We start from the raw sequence: 26103 nt of genomic DNA on the forward strand, positions 1-26103 counted from the left end.
AACAAAACTTTCTGTCACTGAATCGCACATCACACATACTTCGAAAAAAGAGAACCAAGTATCATAGTTCTGTAAATATTTGTGTTCTAATTATTGTCTCTAAATTCATTGGTATTTTTTACTAAATAGTTTCTCAATAATGACTACAGAGTTAAATAAGGATTTTTATAGATTTATTATCGTTTTCTATTTCTCTTTGATTGATAATTAATGCATATTTATATGTTTAGGGTTTTTGGTGTATGACGCAGTTTCCTTGTTTTATTTTTATACATTTGGTATTAGACACGTCAAATAATGATAGGTGAACATCTGTATAAAAATAGGCTTAGTAGGATGCGGAGAAATGACTGTAGTAGCAAACTTTTCAGCAATAAAATATGAGTGTTGCGATAAAGCATGTGCCGTCACCCCTTCTCAATGTCGATGCAGTACGCGTGTGGGTTACTTTCTACTTGCGTTAGTGGTGGTTCCGACGGAGCACTATTTTGTAGTCATCTCTGCTGGTGTTGTAGCCTTTTGGTGCAAGTACGCGGAAACTTCTGCTTGCGTAAGTTTAACATTGTTGGCGCAATCGTGCAGTTATCCCTTATTGCATCAACGTTAGTTATTGTTGGTTGTGCATGTATACTGTCATTTCTGCCTGCGTTAAGTATTCCCTATATAGTTGCAGGCGCAGTGATTAAGTCTGCATTTGTAGATACTGCAGTATTTGGACCTATCCGATTTTTTAGGCGGGAGAAGACAGGCAGTGACTAACTTGTACGTTACAAAACCTTGATTTTTGTTTCGAATAACGCCAAACAATTACCTAAAACCTTCGATTCAAAGTTACTCACCGCCACATAGGCTACCGTTGTGACTAGGGCAGGTTCTATCGTTACATTCACACTTTAGGCCACTATATCCCTCCAGGCAATTACACTCTCTACACGTACAGTTCCCTGCATTGCTGCATATTCTTTAAAATATTTTTGCACTCACAATATTTATCAAAATTATATATATTTTAAAAAAAACCCGTTTAAAGTATTTAAATTAAATATGCTCATAGTTTTAGAACAATATATACATTTTTTTTGATATTGCCTAAAATGTAGGTTATTATGAATAATGGGTTTTAATCTAGTGTTTAATTTGAAAAAAAGCATGATGGATTTCATATATCCATCTATTTTTTGCTTAAGAAAACAAATTAATTCTTTAAGAACAAGTAATTTGTGAAGATTACTATATCAATACAATAAAATTATAACATTGGCAATGTGTAATATAGTGAATTTTAAAATTGCAGTTAAAATTCTTTTTTTACTCCGACAGCTATTTTTATCTTTTTACACATTTACGAGTCATTTTTTTATTATCTGACTCACCCCATTTCTGTCCCACACGCCGCGGCCTCTGTCCCCCTCTCGTCACACTCACAGCTGTCACCTGACCACCCCTCATTACAGTGACACACTCCGCACTCGTAGGTCCCTCTCCGGTTACAGATTGTACTATTTGGTTCCTTTATAAACGTATGTTAATATGTAACAATATCATTTTAGGGAGTTGCATTTTGTTTTATCATATTTGCTTTAATACACGCATTTGATGGGTAAAACATATTTCCAGACATTTGAGCAGGCGGATATTCCGGCAGTTATACAGACGGACATAACAGTCATAGATAGATAGATAGATAGATAGATAGATAGATAGATAGATAGATAGATAGATAGATAGATAGATAGATAGATAGATAGATAGATAGATAGATACCGCCTCTGGCTCCCGCTGACAGTCACAATCGCACTGGTGTTCTACTTCTATCTGTACTCGATCCTCCAGGCCCTCGGGGAATATTGTCATGTTGAACGATCTTTGTGATGGACACGTGGTCAATTTTGATTCAAAAGCTACTGTAAAATTAACCTATAAACGTGGGAAAAAAATATTTATTGTACATCTTGACCTTAAAGAGGTTCGTTACTCTCTTTGAGGGTAATTACTTTATGTCACCTCTTATCTAAAAATTGTGCATTATATATTATTTCCATTCGTTTTTTTATATTTAACAATGCCAAATAAATCATATTTACTAAAATTGCGAAAAGAAAATTATATATTTACAGAGTTTAGTAAGGGACTATATTTTGTGGCAGGTTTTTCAAATGAAAATGAACAATTCAAATAACGCTATTGTTTTTTGTTTTCCCTTGGACTGAAATGTCACATTTTCATTGGTTTAAACAAAGCACGTGATTGCCTCATATATCTCTATATTTGTTCTGTGAGAAATAATATTAGGCAATATGGCCGTCATTGGTCGACGCTTCGCTTACTCATTTCGACATTTCATAGTATTTTATACATAAACTGCATGCTGTAAGTTCTTAAAGTATTTGGAGTTGTTGCCCTTTGAAATTCTTTAAAATTAGAGTAGTTGCCCTTAGAATATTGACGTCACATTGTTTTGTCTGGAGCAGAACAAAATGGCAGCGACGAAATTTGCTCAAATCTCTGCAGAGGAAAGGGAGAAAACATTTGAAATTAAATAGCAACAAAACATTGTAAGTAAACATGGGTAAAGCAAAGATTTTGAAAATGTATTTGAAAGGTGAGATGAAAATTTTGAAGAGTTCAAATGAGTTAAATTGGACGAGATGTAAGGCATCTTGTACGTGGCTTTGCGTAGATCATCGCTATTTGTGAATAAATATGTCGCTTGATAGTCCTCGAGAAAACAAAACACTTATTAGGTTAGTTACTGACTCACTACGGAAATATATTGGGTTGATCAATCTCATAGAATGCTCGGCTTCGCCTCGCCATCTATGAGATTGACCAACCCAATATATTTCCGTAGTGAGTCAGTAACTAACCTAATAAGTAATAATAGTACTGTTATTTTCACTTCCTAATTTGCAGCGCAGACTAACCGTACAAATAGTTTGCGTATTACGATATATCATGTTATTCTGAAAAACACATTTGAACAATATTTATATATTTCTATTGATGTATTGTGGCGTATATAGCCTATATTTCATAGAAGTTAAGGAAAATTAACTCTAATGTTTGCCTAAAATGAGCTTTTTTCATGTCAAATCTTCATTTTCTTAGATATGACTTCTACTTTTGTTTTACTTTTATATGAGACATTAAATGTATGTCTATTTGTATGTAAATGTTTGAAAAGATGACATTTAATTTTTCTTATTTGAAGAATATTTTGATTACTCCAAAATTTGTAACAATCTTTACATTTGCTGTTGTATTCATTATTTACTGGCATTTGAAGCCATCAGTAAAGCAATATTTTCTTAAACTTTGACTTGGATATTACTTTTATAGTCACTACATGTGTTCAACTTCATATTGTATCGAAATAATAACGAAATAACTATTTGTTTGATTGATTCAATTAATCAATTTCCATGCCAAATTTATATTATTAAGCAATAATATCAGAAAAATTATCATTTTTGCTTCGGGCCCCATATTTCCAAAAAATGGCATGTGACATAGGTCACAAATAAAATAAACATATTAGGTTCTCATCTTGATATTCAAGATGTTTCTGGATTATTGACATTACTAGTATTTGAGGTGCCAACCTCCTTAAGCTTGGCATATGCTTTTATTTGAATAATCTTACAGAATTGATATGTTATCCTTTTTCCATCATAAAATCATTAAGAAAGATTAAAAGTACACAAATGATGTATATTTTGATAAATGTTCTTGTATGCCAACTAATTATCATTATAGTGATTATAAGGATAGATTTCTGGATAGCTGATTTGTGCCGTTGGTTATTAAAGATCACATTATGCTTTGGTGCATAGAATTACTAAGGGTGTCCTGTTTTTTATTGTGTCTTAACATTTATCTGATTATTACAATAAAACCGTCTATATCAGAGCATTGTTAAACAAATTTAAATGAAAAAGAATATACATTACTGTTTACCCAAGTGTCAAAGCTGAGCTTTTCGCACATGTTAGTTTTCTCAAGGATCCCCCTGAAAAAAGTAAGTTTAAGAAAATATCTATCAATTTATTGCGGGTATGATAAGGCAACTCTCAGCAATCGATTTAGTAAAAATTTCTCTGATCGATATGACGTCACAATAAGCAAAATGATTTACTTTATCTCTGGTTTAACTTATAAAAGAAACTACAAGCATAAAATGCCTAAACGCATGGCTCAGTGGTTATTGGCGTTAGGCCAGTAACCGAAAGGTCGCTGGTTCAAATTCTGCTGTGGTCACTTGATGTTGAGTGTTGTGCACTTAGACAAGGCACTTTATTTGGAGTTGATTTTAATCAACTCTCCTATGCTGTTACTCAGGCAAACCGAGAGTGAAACAGTGTTTGGACCTAAGCACAAATCAACACCGCTGACAACATTTAGTTCTAATCAATAAATTCGATGCAATGGGTTCTTTAGCATTGTTCTTCAAGGAAATTCATTTATAGATACCTTGTAAATAGTCAGATTTTAAATGGTACAAACAATTACGAACGATATTTTTTGAGGTCGTACATTTTATGTATTCCTACGCCAGAGTTCAATATAGTCTAGTTCAACCAGACGCTCGGCTGTCTCCGTAAATCTCCGACCAGCATAGAGCCTCTCTTGCTTGTCGGGGATTAACAAATACAGCTGAGAGTCTGGTTGAACGAGAGTTCAATTTTGCTTGGATCCATATAAACAATTTCTCATAACTATTTCGATTACTAATACGTAGTTTGATGGAATAATTCTTTGAATATTACACAACATGACTTATATTGGATTTTCACGAAATTCCTGTAGGATTCATATTATAAAAATGTGCGTAATTCAAATACTTATAGGAATTTACTTGCCATGCAAAATAACATATCGTTGATTTTGAAATAAATAACAATCGATAAAATAAACTCCGTCTGTACTTCAGTACTTTGATCTACATTGTCTCAGCTGAAAATGGGTACCGGCTTACGCTGGTGGTTAACCTGCGATGGACTAATGTCCCATCCAGGGGGAGTCAATGGCTCTCACCCGCTTAGCACCACAAAAACCAGAAATATGGCACGGAGAAGGATTTAATTTTTAACTTAAAAAATGTCACTAAAAACTCTTTTAACTGCATATGTCTTCGATTTCTCTATATTACGTATAATTTTCATTGATGACGTCATATGCATGGTAATAGAGAAGATCAATGTTGGGAGACAAATCATCAGAATGCAGGGTAAACAATGCCGCAATATGACCTATTTCATACTGATACACGATATTTAGATAAATGTCAGTTTGGATATCATTAGGATAATACGAGTATGGATATATTGTTTTGTTAGCAAGTTTTATAAGGTAATAAGATAGACATTTATATGGCTTGACCGGCATTTCCTATGCAGTGTGTGCAAAAAAGGCAAAAGTGTAACACTATCCCGAATATCATGAATATCATGAAAGATGAATTCGGCAATTATCAAAAGCATATGACCTAAACTACATGAGAAGTGCTGCTAGAATCCTGTTCTTTGTTGTTGTTAACCAAATATACCAAGTATTTTCAATGAAATTGAAGAAGTCGAGGGGGTTTCTAATAAATAATGACAATATTTATTTTATGCAATTTACAATAGGATTCTATCAGTTATACGAATAAACATGAACTAATTGTCGATTGAATTGTTATATCTTACATACAAATGAACTTCGTGGTAATGTTACACTGTGTTAAGGTAAAATATTTATCTATTTTAAACTGTCACGTGATACCATGTCACGGCAGCTCCAAGATCGACTCGATTCCGAGGTAGAAAAATAATATCGTGGCAAACACATCCCATTGATTTTAATATTCAGCGCTGTTTTCATAAAATTGAACAATTTTTAAATTAATCATAACATTGACGGTCATTAAACTCGAATTTGCCTTAAACTACTAGCGATAATACCATTTTTTTGTAAATTTTGAATATCTCAAAATCTAAATACCATCGTTTGCTATGATATGTTACCGTGTAGCAGATACATTTTATCATTCAGAAGTTGATAGTAACTCAAAATTAATTGGACATTTTTGCTCCAGGTATGTTCGAGTGATTATTGAATCTAAATGAAATAAAGAATAGTAAAACCCTCATGAAAACTTTCTTAATATCTGCATAATGGACATTTTTTGGCTGACAACATTAATATACATGTACCTACCCAGTTCCACAATTACTGTAAATTTTGAGAACAAGTTCTTTAGGAATTCCGTCAGTTGATAGCTTCACAGCTTCCCTCAGTTTCTTAAAGAATGAAACCGAAACACAGTATAAAACATAGTCAGCTTTAATTTGTTTTTAAAAAAGTAAAAAAAAAAATGAATCTGTAAATTTTTGGGTTTTTTGGCGCATAATATTCCTTACATAAAGATTAATGAAAATGGTACTTATGATTGGAACATTGAAGAAAATGATAACGTAAGTATTCAGAGGTTCATTATTTTCGTGAATAACTATCAACAAATTCTAATTAGTATTTACTTTTACATAGGAAGCATTATAAATATGTAAAATACCCGATAATTCTCACGGATGATATCTAGTATGTTTTTGGAGTCGTTGGACAAAGCTGATGCGTTATGGATGTTGCCTGGTAGATGTCTCGCCAATCCATCGTAATAAATCGACCTTATTATACTACTCTCCTTCCCTCCAATCACAAAAATAACATTGATGTTGTTCTCTCGCGCCTTTTGAATAATCTGGCCGATGGAGGGGTAATCCTGTATTCATGTAAATAATTAAGGTGACGGATTTATATGTTATCATAAAAATATGAAGTGTTGTTAAAAAGGTTTTGTTTCACGTCATTCCTTTCAGTTTGAAATAATCTAATCATGTTTTTGGGGTAGTTATAATATTGTAATAATTTACATGTACCATTTTACATCATTGATGGCGTTACCTCATAACATACCAAATTTTTAAAGCTGATTCTAAACATATATAATTCTGTCTGATAAATAAAGCAATCCTGAATGAAGATGGTTTATCCAAGTAAATAATCAAACACTTAAGAAATAAACTCAATGTGTCCCCGAGTTATAAGAGTATAACCTGGGTTGCAGCAGTTAACGCTGTATTATCAGCGCATTGCTCCAACCAATGTTATACGAGTATAACTTTGGAAGACATTGAGTTCTTTCTGTATAATTTCATTTTTTGTTATTTTATATACCAATTGAGTGAAATTTACTTTTAAGAATGGCATTAACCTGGTTAGATTCAAACGTAATATCAAGTGGATCAGTACGTGTTTGACGTTGCTGCATTGAAACGTGTCTTGCTACGTACAAAACAGGTTATACAAATTTAATTAAATTCTATCCACTAAAATCTAAAGCTATTCCCTTTTTATATACTACTGCTCTGACATTGAAAATAATGATAGATTTACAATTTGGATAAAATGTCACTTAACCTTTCATAGATTTTTTTCGTACTGCATAGAATATAATAATGTAAATAGCTTGAAGTACCTGTATTTCTGCCTTTGTATAGTATCCTTTATCGTCAAGGTGACATAAACCATCATTTGGTTCCAAAATCCCTGCTGTCTACAATGCCAATCACTTTCATGCAATAAGTTAAAAATTTAAAATTGAATTATGGATTTAATAATTTCCTTTAATATCTCAAATAGAATATGTCTATAATAATACGATTTAAAATTATATCTAAAAAATTCATAATGCACAGTGTACAGGCTATTGTTATTATTTTTTGAGAGAACCTTTTTAGTCCCTGGTTATTATAATTAGATAAAAACCCATAGAGAACACCTTACCCGCCCGTCCCCCGCCTGGTGGAAGTTGACGTCTGTTGCGTACACAACCATCCGTCTAGCTTTTCTTCTCCAGCCTATCTTATCCTAAACAAATGTAAGAAAATATGTAGATAAGTCCTGTCAAACGTACAGCCTTGTAATGCTTTATATATGGTAAAATTATGTTTCTGCTAAACTATCTATATACTTTATAGTTGTACCATTAGTATATGTAGTACATTAATACTCACCCCACACACCATAACCTGCATCAGTCCGTCGAAAAGACCCTCTACTATATCTTGATTGCCTGTACGATTTACCTTATCTAATGCAGCCTGTGGGTTTAATATAAAGAGAATAGCATAAATTCAATAATTCTGATTTGTAAATTTTTTGGAAAAGGTACAGACTGTAGGAATAAATGATTTAATTTCAAGCACCAGAAATCCATCTCAACCGTTAAACCAACAAGTTGTTTTCTTAATTTGATGCTTTATACAACATATACCCTATTGGATTGCATTAATACATATGCATATACATAAAATTCATAATAAAAGTTGTCTTTTTGATAAAGTTAGCGACCTATTTTATATTTTCGAAGAGTGTCAGAAAGCCACTGGATATTTTGGGGAAAAAAATATTTAAGTGTATAAAATTAGTTATTACCTTAAACGCATCTGTATCAGCTGTGAGAGATTGTCGATGTAAAAAGGAATACGGATGGTCGCAATAAATGTATCGTGTACCGCAGGGATAGTTTAAACTACAAATACATTTGAGAACCGAAACCCAGAATGTTCAGTCATATTAACTAATCGGATATATACAAAACTAGAAAATTCATAAAAATTAGAATGTTAAAATCTGAAACCTTTTATGATTATTTAAACTATTTTTCCCCAAGATTTGACAATATATCACACACCCTATAGAAAGAGGCCTACTTTTATTGGACAACATATCTAGTGTCTTAAGATCAAAAATGCATCAATTGGCCAATCTGATCTTCTTTGGACTCAACGTATTTAAGATACGAAGATTATAAAACAGATTAAACACATATATAAAAAAAATATAGTTATAAAAGGTAAAACAAGGTGACCTTGATATACATGTACATGTAAGTATATGAAGATTTGCAAATGCTGATCCATATTTTATAATAATTGAGCGTAGTTGTGTTGCATATTACAACAGTTTAGTTCTCGAGAAGAAGATTTCTTAATGTATTCCCTAAGTTGTTTTTTGTTAAACTTTGATCCTCTTCTTGGGCTCAGTATTTTCCTTGAAATCACGATTTACCAATATAGAATTTACACTATTTAAAAATTGCTTTCATTGTAATCTCACAAATTGAAGCATATTATTTCTTCAGAAGGATATTTTTCTCAATTCCTCTATATTTCTATGTTAAACTATGAAACGACCTCTGGGGCTTACATATTATTCCAGGAGTCATGGTTTAACTATTTAGAATTAAATAAAAAGCATTATAAAGTAATATCAAAATCTTTCAAAATAATTTATGAATTTAACCTTTTTTAACTACAAAAAGTAGATTTTTTCACAGTTTGCTATCATGTAAACATATAACATACTACTTAGGGTCTCTGCGAACAAAAGGACTAATAACTTTGTCCATGGCAGTTCCGAGTCCAAACCTAAAATCTGTTGTGATATTTAATATTTCATTTGCTGAAAAAAGAAAATGATTTATTAAGAATTTCTCGCATGAATAGACGGACAATAAGTTTAAATCGCCATGTTCTACAACATGTTCTGAAGTTGTAAGCCATCAATAAGAAAGTTCAGAATTTAGATGATACACCCTTTACTTAATTTTAACCCCTGCCATCTATCTTTGTTTTATAACTTGTCTAATATTTCTATAACAATTTACTTTAGGAATTTGTAACAATAAAAAAAAAATGACTTAGGAGTCTATAGTTAATATTTGCTTTGGTTTATCTGGGAAAAAAAATGTAAAAGGTCATGCTTTTAAATATTCCCAGGAACGATAAATTATAACAAAGTTTACATAACATATTTTTAAAAATATATCTGTATATCATCAAATTAATTGGTTTAAATTAAAAATCTATAGATACCTATATCATTTGTTAGTTGAGTGAGACTTGTTATTAGATTCTCCATTGATTTAGAAGGATCGTGAAGAAAGTATAGATCAAGTGGAAAGTTCCGTGCAACCTTGTAGTGTAACATCACATTATGGCGTGCACTGTCTGCAATGAAAAAAAACCCCTGAAGCATATAAAGGAAAATATTATCGATACTTTATATTGAAGTTATAAAGTTCATGGTTTCCCAGAAGGCATTTTTGTGATTGGCATTATTTTGAGGGATAATCTTTTACCCGTGGTAAACCTAGCCTCATAATTATCAACGCATAAGAAGTCTGCCTTTAAATGAAAAAAAAATCATTTCTAAAATGAACAAAAATCAACTCGTGTCCTAAATCGTTTAAAGAATAAAGATATGTCAAAGCCATTTTACTTATTCCGGTAGTCATGTCATTGTTTATATTGCAGATTAAAGGACTATGTGTGTATCATGCATATTTTGCCCCCAAAATCAAAGCTTCATAATGAGATTTAAAAATAAAGTGAAAGAAAGTTAAAATCATATCAAATAAAAGGGTGTAAAAGGTTTTCACCACAGTGACGTCATAATGTAGAAATATCGTCATGAAGATTGCCTAATTTCGATAAATTAATGTTTTGTAGCAAAATATGGATTTTTTTCGATGGTTTTTCGACTGGGAAACATCAAGTGCAGGCTTGCTCAAGTACCAATTTTTACTATAATGTGTATAACTGTCTGAAGAAGAACATGATAATATCGTACTTGAGCAGACCTGCGCTCTACACTTCCGAATGCAAAATATAAAGCAAAAATGAGAATATTTTCATTTGTTTGTGAACTTGGGGAATTAGGTCATTTAGGCGACGTCATAAATAAACAGCAAATGACTAATGATGACTAAAATCAAGATTCAAGTAATAGGCATCCTCTGTACAATGATTTATGAGGATTTGAGTTTTATACGATACTATTTTAAAATTAGCTGAAATCGGGGACAGATATTTGGCTATGCGGCATATAGTCGTTTCTAAAACAGGTATTGTATAAATTAATCTATTTCTGAAATTTATATGTTTTTTAACAATAGTCTATCAAATGTATGTTTAATTTGATCACTCTCAATAATTTTTATCACCTTTTTATATTCACTTCAGTTGTTATTCTTTTAACGTAAAATTACAAACCTGATATAAATACCACATGCAGGATTTCTAAATGCTTACTTACTTGGTACCAGTCTGATTCTTATTCTTTGTGGTTTTATTTGAATTGGATCAAGTCCCGAACCTCCATCAGAAAAGTCTTTGTTCTGTAAACAAACATAGTTCATTTTAATATTATTAGCATGCAAACATGTCCAAAATATACAAATAAACCTAAATATAGTTTACTTTAAAAAAAATACAAAGCGACTCAATATGAATGAATAAGTCAAATCAAACATATTTTTTATAGCAAAATGTATTTTGAATAAAAATGAAACAAATAAGATTATGTTCATTTATATCATATTATCCCAGGTTGTCATTTTATGTACACATTCATTATATCAGTATAACTTTGTTCTGGGCGCATTTTACTCGTTTTTGTAATATAACATTTATATTTTCTGTCAAATGTTTTGATTATTACAAATGTACGCTATTTGATACAGCTTGTGATTTGATAATTATAAGTCGTTCAATTGTAAGAGGGCAGACGTAAGATTAATTAAATCAGGCTCGAGATTCTAGACATTATTCAAATTTTTATCAAATTTATAAAATAATTTTTTTTGTATACTTGTATCTTTATCTAATAATTACATCAATGTTAGATTTTGGCAACAAGTAATTTTGATATCTTTAAACATTTGTGATTGTGATTGATGATTGTTTTACGGAAATGGACAGTAGGGTTTACTGCGTTTTCGGCTGTATGCTGAGGAAAGAGGACGTATTGTCAGTTGCAGCTTTGTCTGATAATTGTAAGTAAGAACATGTCCGTCTTGTATACATATTGAGTTAGGCATTTATATTACAAATAAATGTTTATTTTGAAATACATAGAGACATTAAAAATAGTAAATTTCCGCTAAAGTTTTTATTTCTAGTGGGAGAATTTAGGTTTTGTGATGTTAACATCTGGTCATATATTTATAAATATAACAAACGCCCTGTAATGATTGAGTTTAGGATTGCTTGATGCAAAACATTTTATTATATTATCATTGAAATATATTGGTATAGTTTGAAGAGTAACAACATATTTATTTTTATAGTGCAAAGATCTATATTGTATTCCTCACTTAGGACCACTGCCATTATGTCAACTTGTCAATTTGTAAGCTTGTCAGATGACAACTGATTCAATTAATAAACTCTCACAAAGACATCAGTGTGTTACACAATAATCAGAGAGAAGATTTAGTTTTATTGTCTTGTATAAATATATATGGTATTTTTTTTCGATATATACATGCATACATATTTTTACCTCAAGTATCTTAACTGTGTGGGATTTCCTTTGTACAACTTCTTTACAACCGGAAACATTTAGTTCCAAAAAACTTCCACAACGTTGAGCATAAAAAACCTTGTTGCAAAAAAATAATAATGATAATAGCTAAACCACCGTCAATTGTAAATGAAGAAAACATTAACTTTTGTAAATGTGACGTTATATGAGTCATTAAACTGTTTGTTAGTTGTTTCTGTTTGTTCTGTTGGTTCTGTTGTTATGTCGATATATGAGTCATTAAACTCTTAGGTTGTTTCAATTTATAAGCAAATAAAACAAGAAATTCAAATAATAACACTTATTATTTATTTAATGCTTATCATATATTGTGTATCAAACGACAATCACTTTCAAATAAACATATTAAATTCCTATAGTATTTAGTTTTCTGCAGCAACACTACAATAGGTATTAAATTTCGTACATAATCCTACCAATGAAATATTTGAAATATGATGTTATTTCATAATACCAATGTATAGCATTTTTAACACTGTTTTTTGATTTAAACTTGATTGAAAAAAATAAGACATTTGCGTACTTAAGGAGAATGTATGTTTAATTTTTATCTAAATTATTGACGTTATTGCATTTTAAACATTCCTACCTGGTCCTTGCACCATATACACCCTTCATTCATCAAGCAATCACCACACCTCGATCCAAAACATCGCTGACCTTCAACAACAGCATCTGCTACAACTAGAAGTAACACAGAAATTAGTGAAAGTCATGCTCAAAAACTCATCTTTTCAAGGAATTTATCATTTCGTTCTTTGTGTAAGAGTTACGACATTTCTTCATTTAAATTCTCAAGATTGTTGATATCTATTTCAATATAATATGAACATTAAGATGCAAGTTTTTTTTTTTTCACGTAAATAAGCAACTAACAGAATAAATAATATTTGTTAAAATCATAATTATTTCAATATTACTTAAATCAAACAATAACACGTATTGATTTACCTCAATTTAGTGTGCTTTTACTTTTTATTCTGATCAATCAATCAACGAAATACACAACAAGAATTTCTTTTTTAAATTCAAATTATACAATGCACAATCTCTATGAATGAATACGTTTCCAAAGATAACAGCATATCATGATCATATTTCAAAATGAAAAAAAAAATACAAGAGTTGTCCAAAAAGTGTATCAGTTTTGGATCATTATAAGAATGTGTATATCTAAATGTATAATCTGCAAAACTTTAGATAATTTTGAAAACTTTGACCCTTATCTTGAATCTAAGTGCACAAACGACTTAAAACATTTTGATTCAGTATCTGACGAAGATGTGTTAGTTGAGATCAAAAACTCTAAGTCCACTACATGCCCAACTGACCCAATCCCATCAAAACTGATCAAGCAATATTCCAAGGTGTTATTGCCAACAATTACTTCCATAGTTAATAAATCCCTAATATCGGATGTTTTTGCAAAATGAATGAACAAGAGCAATTATTAGACCCCTATTGAAAAAGAACGTTTTGGATGTAATTTTGAAAAATTATCGTCTGGTGAGTAATTTAGGTTACCTCTCAAAAAATGTCGAAAAGTGTGCTTTAAACCAGTTTATGAAATTTCTCGAATCGAATAGGCTACTACTGGACTATCAAAGTTCATATAGAAGGGGATTCAGTACCGAAACAGCTCTACTAAAATTATCATCAGACATTCTGTGGAAAATGGAGAGGCAGGAAGTCACCGCCTTAGTCGCATTAGATCTTTCCGCTGCATTCGATACGGTTGACCATTCCATACTTAGTAAAGTATTACAAATCACCTTTGGAGTGTCTAAGTCAGCACTTGATTGGTTTCAATCGTACCTTTCCTCAAGGAAGGCGGAAGTGCATATTGATACCTTTAAATTTCAGTCTAGATGCCTGGACTTTTCGGTACCCCAGGGCAGTTTATGTGGACCTGTGCTGTACACTGTATACACAAGTACTCAGGGGTCATATTACTAGGTTATGCCGATGACCATTCCGCATATGATAGATTCAATCCAAACACAATCGTAGATGAAAAGCGTGTAATAACAAATTAAGAGAATATATTAGTTAATATCAATGACTGGATGAATCTAAACAGACTGAAACTTAACCCAAGTAAAACTGAATTTGTGTTTTTTGGAAGTCCGCAGATGCTCTCTTTGTCTTTTTCCACTTCCATAAATGTTGTGGGTGCTAGTGTAAATTCATTTGTGTGTATCAAGTATCTCGGTTGTTATCTAGATGAACATTTAACTTTCAAGAAATTAGTCAGCGAAAAATGCAAAACAATATCCTTCAATTTGTTCTTGATCAATAATATTCGCCAATACCTCACTGACGACTCGTGCAAGCAAATGGTACAGTCCTTAGTTACTAGCCATCTGAACTATGCCAACAGTGTCCTGTACGGATTGCCGGAATGTACCATCAAAAGGTTGCAGTTATTGCAAAATCGTGCTGTGAAACTTGTGCTGAAGTGGAAGTCGACTGAAAGCTCTCTAGAAGCTCTTAGCGATTACACTGGTTACCCGTCTATTTTTTTTAATTATATTTAAAATAGCGTGTGTTGTTTTTAAGTGCCTCAACGATAGTGAAAGCCCAATATACCTCAGAGAAATGCTAAGTGTACGAGAATCACCATGTAGCTGTCGCTTTATAAGTAGTGTCGCTAAAACACTAAATGTTCCTGCCGTCAAACGCAAAACCTTTGCACCCAGGTCATTTGCAATATCAGGGCCGACCGTTTGGAATGAATTGCCGACAGTCATTAGAACCATTCGTGATTTTACTTCTTTTAAGCGCCAACTAAATGCATTTTATTATACGTGTGGTTTTTGATAACTATGTGTAGTTAAGGAAAAAAATGTGAACTCTTCTTAGACAACATTTTTAAATTCTGCATGAATAACAAATCTATGTATTTTATTTGTGTGTACAGCGCCACTGATTACATTTTATCTGTTAAATTGTGCGCTTTATATATTATAATAATAATAATAATAATAAATGAAATATTGATACGCATATCTTATTTTTAAAATTCAATGTATTTTTCCCTCCACAATAAATATTTTTAATTAAAAAGAAGATAACACATGTTTTAATATTTTTTGTCAACAATAATATTATCTTTAAGCGTTCCCGTCTTGTATATCGAAAGGGTAACATAATTGTATGGAATTTCGTAGCAAAGAAATGAAATGATCTAACAAGCATTAAAACGTCATTTACATTTGATATGATGGATTTTTAACTGTAGGCAGTGTGCGGGTACTTAATATAAAATATTTACAAAACTCTTCTGCAATCTAATAGCACTGCGTCCTTAAATCTTCCTGTCGCTTTTTGATATGATAAAGGCTGAATACTACCCTTGTAAATAACAATACAGCTTTAGAAAATTGCGGGAAAGAAGTATCAAGTCAGAATACGTAATACCGTGTATGTATAGTAAGTGCCCGGTAAACATCCGTAATGAAACACACAGTTTATCATTATTTCCCTTTCATATGTAATTACATACACAAATCATATTTTTAATGAGGTATTATTGCGACAGGTACAAGATGCAACATATCAATATCAATATTTTATTTCAGATTTATAGTTTTCCGCCGAAATAATTCTACACATTTATGTAATAAAACCTGTCTTGAAGTAATTATTTATCTGAATTATAGCAAGAAAACCACAATTCAAATGAAATATATGTCTTTTTTGTCAGACTATTAAAATATAAATTGAGCTCTCATCGGAAGTATTGAGGCCTTGTTTTTACTGATTCTGTAATCAAGTTTTAAATTTCTGAACAAATCTCAGAAGAAACTTTCATCAAAATATGCAAATACCTATTAGATACACTTGTACTTTGTAACAAGCTGCCACAGAAGATACTTAATATTTACATATAAACGGGGTTTTTTTGTCATTCTGTCACTTTAATTCATATAAAAAAAATGAATTTATCTTAGAACACTGTTGACAGTTTATCTAATTGCAGTCCTTACCTATAAAACCTGATAAGTTTAATCAATCAATCTAGAAGACCATGCGCAAAAATGGTTGTTACACGTGTAACAACTCTTACATTTTTTTAATTTTTTTTTTCAGATATTCATTTACAAAAGTACATGTTACAAAAACAAATTTCAAATGTATTTGTAGTAACAATGATATAATAATAATAATTATTACAGTAGTGATAATAATAATAATAATAAGAGTAATAATAGTAGTAAAAACAGCTATTATATCTAAGTACCATATATAAATACATATGTGTAAATTTACAATAATATTTTGTACAAAATCATTTACAAACTTAGATAATATTATTATTAATTGATCAAAATATACTGAATAATGAGAAGTGTACAGAAATATTGAAGTTAATAGGTTGTAGGGAGAAAAGCGTTTTGTAGGGAGGTAAATCCATCGTCATCCCTATTTATGTGAAAAACCATGGGCCAGGTCACCCATGGCAACATAAAATTATCGACAATCTATCAAAGAGCGTTTTAGGGAATGAAGTATATCTAGTATTTCCGATACAATGTAGTATTTCTGAATGCATAGTTTCAAATTACATACAATTCTCTTTGATGTTTGTACAATATTTTCTACTCTACAAAACATCTTATATAAATTTTGTAAATCTTTAATGCAACAAAAGATAAAAGTAATTTATACATGACAATGATTTCATTTCTAACAGAGTAAAAACCAATAACTATGTATTTGCATTTAACATAAAAACCAAAAATATTGCTCACTATATTCCATGTATGTTATATATTCAGACGCTAAAAAATTAGGTGATCTGAATTTTCAACTTTTTATTTACATATTTTACACATATAATCACAATTTCTATTAATCTTACTTAAAAAATAATTATTTGAAAGTAAATTTTTTAACAATTTATAATTAAATTCCGAAATCTGTTTGTCTTGTAACAAAACAATTTTATTCATATAAATATTTTCCTAATCGCTTTTGAGAAATTCAAATTCTTCATTGTATTTTGATTGCATGTTTAATTTTTGAAATTTCTTCTTTATAAAATGATATAGAAATCTTAAGGTGAGTATTTATTGTACGAGGGGGTATGTAATTGTACTTGTTTTATATATCGCCAAACTCTAAGATCAAATTTGTTTTAACAATTCTTGAATATTGTTTTAATTATTTTATGTTCGCACAACCGGTTATTTTTGTTTATCAATATGTCTGCTATTAGTTCGGGCGATTTTAAAGTTCCCGCATCAGAGTTTAAGTCTTTGAGAAACAAAATATTACTTTAAGCCAAGTTTTAAAAAATGTTGTTTTCCCTTTATATTAAAACATCAGGTTTGACAATATCGGTTGCTTCAAAAATGCTTCAGGGCTTAATTTGTTTTGTTAGTCTTTGCATGTGTTAAAACATGCAAAAGCTTGTTTATAGAATAGCGGCATCGTTTTAAGTATTTCATAATTATCAATTGTATTTTCAGTTGTATTAATTAGATAGTATATGTCTATGTTGATTGGAGTGCAATAACTATTTACGTAACTTTTAATACAATGTGTTTTTGTTTCTTTTAATCTAGGGACCAAGGAGGCTTTTGATGCTTTAATCTTAGATTCGACGTCAGTAATATGTAGTCCGCCTTCTGTTACAGGGCAAATTAACGTATTTCTTTTAATAATATCAGTTTTATTCCAAATCAAATTATTTATCAATTCATTAATGTTTTTGATATAGTCCTCATCGGTAATTTCCAAAAAACTTGCATCATATATAAGTTTTGATAATGCTGAAGAGTGCATTTCCCAAATAATGTTAATTTTCTTCTTTTCCCAGATTCGAATAAAGTGTCTATATCATGATAAACTTTCATCCAATTTCTATTATAACATTCAATTTTATCATGACCTACATGAATACCTAAACATCTTTGTTCGTGACTGATATACCCTCGATTTCTGTTTTTGAAAGGACCAAGCACAATACATTCGGTTTTACTTATGTTAACCTTAGATCCTGCATGAATACAAAAATTGTTCATTGTTTCTAAAGCATGTTTAAGTGATTCAATATTCTGTAGAGTTGATGTCATGTCGTCGGTATGTTGTATATTTTTTACTTCTTTTTCCATAAAGTTAGTTTAAAAGCCTTGTATATTTTCATTATTCTTTATTTTTTCCGATAAAATTTCGGCAACAAAAAGATATAGAATGGCTGATATTGGACAGCCTTGTCTTATTCTTCTTTTCATTTCGCGTATTTTTGAAATCCATCCGTTATTCTTTAATCTGAATATTGGGCTTTGATATAAATGTTTTATCAAATTTAGAAAGTTTTTCCCAAAAACGAATTTTTCTTGTGTTTTAAATAAAAAAATTCCATTCTACTGAATCTTTTACTGAGGCTTTTTCAAAGTCTAAAAATAACAAGATTCCCTCTCTGTTAAAATTTTCACAATGTTCAGAAATATCAAAATAAAACGGGCATTAATACCTATGGATCGACCTTTTATGTATGCTGTTTGCTCATTACCAATTTGCTTTGAAATAAAGTTTGTAATCCACGTGCCAAAATAAATGCTATGATTTTGTAATCTGTATTAGTATACTTGTCGGTCGGTAATTTTTCAAATCATTCTTTCTTCCCTTTTTATGTCTATGGTACATACATTGTAACTGCAAGTCTTTGAGAAAATGTCATTTTTTCGTTAAAAAAGATTTCCTTTAACATGCTATAAAATAAGGAAGATAGTTGGTGCCAGAGACATTGATAAATTCATTGGGTATACCATCGAGACTCGGGATTGATTTGATTTTAAATTCATAACGGTTTCGTTACAGTCATTCGTTGACGGAAATGCATCACACGTTTTTATCAGTTTCAGATAGTGTATTTTCTTTACATTTCTTTTAAATATAAGTCGATGTCTTCATTTGATATTAGTTTTGAACTATACGTACATTGCACAAAGAATATTGTCATCTTCGGTGAGAAGATTATTTTCGATTAAAACTTCGTGAATAACTTTTTGTTTTTGGTGTTTCTTTTCTAAACTAAGAAAATATTTAGTATTGTTTTTACCATCACTAACAAATTTTGCTCTCAAACGAATTTGTGCCCCTTGTGCTTTTATATCATATAGATTGTTTAGCTGATTTGTTAATTCACGTCGTTTGTTCATATCCATTGCTTTATGGTAAGAATTTTCAATTTCGGAACTTTCTTTTCAATTTGGAATACTAACTGAATATATGTTTTTTTGGCGTTTGATGGAAAAAGCTATGGAAAAAACTTAAATTAATATTTTTAGAAACTCCCATTTATCAAAAGAAGAACCTTCTATTTTACTTACATCTGAGATTATTTTGTTGACATGACGTTTATATTCATAACTTCCTAAAAGTAACGTATTTAGTTTCCAATACCCCTTTCCCCGTTCATAATCATCTACAGATAGATAAAATTTTATTGCTCCATGGTCAGACATTCTGGTCCCGTTATTATAAGTACCGGGAATTCTACGAACGAATACCTATTTGTTTTATTTTTATCAACGAAGATGTGCTAATAAAGAAATAATCTATATGGCTTTTTTGGATGATGTTTGCATTGCACCAGGAGTAACCATTGCTATTTACATACTTATCTTTCCATAAGACATTTAAATGTAAACTAACAATAATGTCGTGCAATATTTTTGAACTTTTATCAATATTTTCCCCATCAAGATGACAGTTAAAATCTCCACATAAGATAATATTTTCTGTGTTTATAGAATTCTTAATGATAAATCGGTTTGTACCTGTCAATTCTGCAGGTTTTTGTTCGGTGCATAAATGTTAACTAAAGTATAGGAGATATCACCAATATTAAAATTGAATGTATGAACGTTATCTTAAAAATTATTTAGCTTTTTTTTCAAAATCACTACAAACCCCATAACCTTCATTAGGAAAACAATACAACATACATATAAAACACAATGTGAAAAGTTTGATATAGAATGTACTTACAAGACGTTGCTATGAAAATCCATACATAAAGCATATTGTTTTCGGGAATCTATCGTTGTTTAAATGATCGGGTGTTACAAGTACTAGGCCAATATCTGCTTTAATTTGCCAGACGTATTGCCTTACAAAAAAAAAAATCAACACCGCCTTCCGCATCAGATGTCTCACTTTTCTGTCACTCGAGCAATTGGCCTCCGAAATTGGATATGAGAAACTGAATTAAATCAATCAATAGTATACGTAAATATCTGTTGATAAGATGATCTTACAACTTATGTACGTCTCTATAATTTATCACGTCTACCTAAGTAAAGATTGCTTATAAATAAACTTTGTTGTTTTTTTCTTTTAGATGGAAATGGTCGCCCTTAAAGGAATCTATTTTTTTTATATACAATTCTTTAGATAATCATTTCCAACAATTACAGCGTTTTTTTAATATGTCAATCTAATAAGCAATCCAAACTACCAAGAAGTAATTCAATCGACTGAAAGCGAAGCCTTTGAGGAGTTTATTCATATTGATTGAATGTCAATACAATTATTTACAATATTTAGAAATAAAATTAAGACCAAATTATTGATCAGCAGAGCTTCTTCCGATTACTTATTTAGATAAACAGTAATATTTTATATGCTGATTTTGTAAAATTGTGTCACTTCTACGTTGCAAATAGTCCCAATTTTCGGTTTACATATAGAAAGCTCTCTATTTGTCATACCTACGATTATTTAAAATGGTTAACTTAATCTAAAACAAAAAAAAACACACAGTGACTGTATCCTGTTTAAACAAACATAGCATTATGAAAATGGAGATTAATCACATTATTCGTTCATATGTACTACAGCCCAAATGCTTTTCTAGCGTGTCCTTTACTTTTGATGTGTTGGAATTTTCATCAGTTATACCAACCACCACAGTGGCTATCGTGTATTTGTTTTTTGTTGGGTTTTTTTTTGGGGGGGGGGGGGTTGCTCTCGACCAGACGGGTAGTAATAAAAAAAATTGATTACCTATGGTGTGCATTCATGATATTAACGATTCTGCATGTGCACGATAAGAATAAATCTTATGCATCTTTTTAACATTTCTTTTCATAATGAATGTTAACATTGACTTTGACACATCAAAAACAGAATAAAAAGAGGAAATCGAATTATTTTTTGTTAGCAAATTTATTAATGTATTTTGTTACACCAATTCAATTTTTTTTAATTCAAGATAAAAAGTAGTAGCATAAAATACATACACAATACGACAAGCAGTACACGCTCTATACAAAATAAATAGATATATACAATTCTTTATCATATATAGATTTATCTAAAATTTCCCTTAATGTCTTCTTCTATTCTCAGTTATTTTATTCTTGTAATTAATTTTCTTTTTCCTAAAACTTTGCAGTCTGAAAAAAATATGATAATCATCACGTTCTGCTTCTTTTGCGCAATGGTATATGTAATCGTATAATGGTGGATTATGTATTAAAGCTGATTCTTTTGGTTGAATAAAATTTGGGTATAATTTTGGTTATAATGTGAAAGCAAATCAAAATCATCAAACTATCTGTGAAGTTTTATTTCCTTGATTTGTTATTTCCATGTAATGATCGTCATCAATCTCTTTCTCGTTAATCTCATCGTAACTGTTCCGATTTTCAGGGCTGTCAAGTTCAATTTCCTGCGCTTCCCTGAGTTTCGAGTACTTGTGAACATCAGCTTCTTTCTGATCAATCTTTTCATAGTTGTTACATTTTTCGCAAGTATCATGACAAGCTTTCTTTATTTCCCCAAGTTTCCTATATTTGTGAGTGCCGACTTGTGTTTGATCGATTTCATCATATTTGCATTGTGTTTCTTGGGTATCAGGATTTGATTTCTTGATGTCTTCAAGTTTTGTATATTTGTAAGTGCTGACGCGTGTGTTGTCAATTTTTACATACTTATTTTGGTTTTTTGTGGTAGTAAATTCGTTTTCCTCCACATTTTCGAGTTTCTTGTATTCATGAACGTCAATTTTGGCCGGTTCGATTCTTTCGTATTTGTTTTGATTGTCGGGGTCTGTATATCTACTGTAGCTACTACATGTAATAAGATTTTGTGTCGTCGGTTTGCACTCCATGTAAATTGGTTTCCCAGACTAAAAGAAATGTAGAAAAAATCATAAACGTTTTATTAGTACATTCCTAATTATAATACATGCATTCTTGATTATTGTCAGATTAAAATTTAAACTGAAAGCGATCAACAAGCCGAACAATTAGATAATTAAGTTTACATGGGTTTTAAAAGGAAAAATATCTGAATATTGTTCATAACGTATTTATACATGTAAGAAATATGTTTCCTAGTTGAATGCAAGTAACAAGTATCTTAACAGAGGTAAAGCTTTACCAACAATTCTTCTTTAGACCGTACCTCTTTCAACGTAGCAATTTTTTTTATCTAATATAAACGGGATTTTTTTCTTTCAATTACTTTTTTACGTAATTATTTCTAGATAGGTAAAGTTAGCTACTAGTAACTGGCTACTAGTAACTGGCTACGAGAAGTAAGAAAACCTAGCTACTAGTAACTGGCTACGAGATAAAATCAAAGTTGGCTACTCGTAACTGGCTACTAGTAACTGGTTTCGAGAAGTAAGAAAACCTAGCTACTAGTAACTGGCTACGAGATGAAAGAAACTTGGCTTCTAGTTACTTGTTACTGTTCATGTGAGAACACATACCTAGGATTTTTATTTGTGTTTTAAGATGTACATTGCACTATATCACTGTCAATTGTCAATATATCTCAAGTAGCTGTATATATAAATTGAAGATATATGCCAGACTTGCTAATATCAACATTATGTCAGTCATCCACATAATATTACGACACAATTACTCCGATATCCCTCTGTGTGTAGTCAGCTACTTGTGAATTTTGTTACAAATATCCTTTTATTTTGACGGTTTTGTCAATAAATTGCAAGTAGCTGTATATTTAAACTGAAGATATATGCCAGACATGCTATTATCAACATTCCTTCAAATCATCCACATGATATAACGACACAATTACTCAGATATCGCTCTTTATGTGGTCAGCTACTCGCGCATTTTGTTACGATTTTGGCGGTTTTGACAATATATCTCAAGTAGCTGTATATTTAAAAAGGAAGATATATGCCAGACATGCTAATATCAACATTCCTTCAAGTCATCCACATAATATTACAACACAATTTCTCAGATATCTCTCTTTATGTAGTCAGCTACTTGTGCATTTTGTTACAAATATTGTTATTTATTGGTGGTTTTGTCAATATATCACAAGTAGCTGTATATTTAAATTGAACATATATGCCAGACATGCTATTATCAACATTCCTTCAACTCATCCACATAATATAACGACACAATTACTCAGATATCGCTCTTTATGTGGTCAGCTACTTGTGCTTTTTGCTACAAATATCCTTATATTTTGGCGGTTTTGTCTATATATCTCAAGTAGCTGTATATTTAGATGGAAGATATATGCCAGACATGCTATTATCAACATTCCTTCAAGTCATCCACATAATATTACAACACAATATCTCAGATATCTCTCTTGATGTAGTCAGCTACTTGTGCATTTTGTTACAAATATTCTTATTTTTTGGTGGGTTTGTCAATATATCACAAGTAGATGTATATTTAAATTGAAGATATATGCCAGACATGTTATTATCAACATTCCTTCAAGTCATCCGCATAATATTACGACACAAATACTCAGATATCCCTCTGTATGTAGTCAGCTACTTGTGCATTTTGCTACAAATATCATCATTTTTTGGCGGTTTTGTCAATATATCTCAAGTAGCTGTATACTTAAATTGAAGATACATGCCAGACATGCTATTATCAACAATCCTTTAAGTCATCCACTTAATATTACGACACAATTACTCAGATATCTCTCTTTATGTGGTCAGCTACTTGTGCATTTTGTTACAAATATCCTTATATTTTAACGGTTTTGCCATTATATTTCAAGTAGCTGTATATTTAAACTGAAGATATATGCCAGACATGCTTTTATCAACATTCCTTCAAATCATCCACTTAATATTACGACACAATTACTCAGATATCTCTCTATATGTGGTCAGCTACTTGTGTATTTTGTTACAAATATCCTTATATTTTGACAATTTTGTCAATATATCTCAAGTAGCTGTATATTTAAACTGAAGATATATGCCAGACATGCTATTATCAACATTCCTTCAAGTCATCCACATAATATTACGACACAATTACTCAGATATCTCTCTTTATGTAGTCAGCTACTTGTGCATTTTGTTACAAATATCTTTATTTTTGGCGGTTTTGTCAATATATCTCAAGTAGCTGTATATAGATTGCTGATATATACAAGTCATATTCATTTTAATATTATATTAGGACATCCACATGATATTACGACATAATTACTTATATATCTTTCTCAATATCATCGGCTACAAGTGCATTTTGTTATAAAAACTTCTATTTTCAACAGTCTAGTTGATAAACCTAAAGTAGCTGTGTAAAAAAATGAAGCTATCTACTAGTGTGGTTGATTTAAACATTTTATAAGGTCACCAACATGATATTATGACACAATTACTTAGATATCCCTTTAAATCTCATCAGCTTCTAAAACATTTTGTTAAAAATATTTCTTTTTTTTTTTTAGGATTTTTCAAGTAGCTTTATGTATAGATTGCTCATATTAACCAGTCTTGCTTATTTCAACATTCTATTAGGTCATCCACATGATATTACGGCACAACTACTCAGATATCACTCATAATCTCGTCATCTACTACTGCATTTCTTTACAAATATCTTCATTTTTAACACTTTCCATGTTACTCAAGTTTCTGCACATAAAGATTAAAGATTAAAAATTAAAGATATCTAAATTTAAATATTGAAGAACAAAAAAAAAATTAAAATCATAAAGATTGTAAAAATCTTATCTGTAAGGGGAGGGGGAGGGGGGGGCAACAATTACTTACAATTTCAATTTCACTGGTTATTTTCTTTTATTCACCTTCATCTTTTTACGTGCACACGAAAAAATGATGGGGGAAAAAAAGATATTTGTAACAAAATGCACAAGTAGCTGACTACATAAAAAGAGATATCTGAGTACCTGTGTCGTAATATTATGTGGATGACTTGAAGGAATGTTACTTTAGCATGTCTGGCATATATTTTCAATTTAAATATACATCTACTTGAGATATATTGACAAAACCGCCAAAAAATTAGGATAGTTGTAACAAAATGCACAAGTAGCTGACTACATCAAGAGAGATATCTGAGATATTGTGTCGTAATATTATGTGGATGACTTGACGAAATGTTGACAATAGCATGTCTGGCATATATCTTCCATTTTAATATACAGCTACTTGAGATATATTGACAAAACAGCAAAAAGATAAAGATATTTGTAACAAAATGCACAAGTAGCTGACTACATAGAGAGAGATATCTGAGTAATTGTGTCATAATATTATGTGGATGACTTGAAGGAATGTTGATAGTAACATGTCTGGCATATATGTTCAATTTAAATATACAGCTACTTGAGATATATTGACAAGACCGCCAAAATATAAGGATATTTGTAACAAAATGCACAAGT

At 30.8% G+C, this 26103-nt stretch overlaps 1 protein-coding gene and 1 pseudogene across 1 annotated transcript in view; both read right to left on the reverse strand.

Annotated features, from left to right (window-relative positions):
* LOC128163109 (integrin beta pat-3-like) overlaps positions 1-20557 on the reverse strand; it is a 63226-nt gene extending 42669 nt beyond the window's left edge. Inside the window, exons 1-7 of the mRNA XM_052826614.1 lie at positions 20431-20557; positions 13019-13113; positions 12388-12486; positions 11140-11221; positions 9918-10052; positions 9408-9504; positions 8476-8572 (exon numbers count right to left, since the gene is read on the reverse strand). Coding sequence (XP_052682574.1) covers positions 8476-8572; positions 9408-9504; positions 9918-10052; positions 11140-11221; positions 12388-12486; positions 13019-13113; positions 20431-20464 — 639 coding nt within the window. The 5' untranslated portion in view covers positions 20465-20557. The remainder of the gene's footprint in view (positions 1-8475; positions 8573-9407; positions 9505-9917; positions 10053-11139; positions 11222-12387; positions 12487-13018; positions 13114-20430) is intronic.
* Positions 20558-21586: 1029 nt separating this feature from the next.
* Positions 21587-26103, reverse strand: part of LOC128163114 (integrin beta pat-3-like) — a 36368-nt pseudogene continuing 31851 nt past the window's right edge.

This window comes from Crassostrea angulata, chromosome 9 (genome assembly GCF_025612915.1).
Source record: "Crassostrea angulata isolate pt1a10 chromosome 9, ASM2561291v2, whole genome shotgun sequence".
In the NCBI taxonomy this organism is placed as follows: Eukaryota; Metazoa; Mollusca; class Bivalvia; order Ostreida; family Ostreidae; genus Magallana; species Magallana angulata.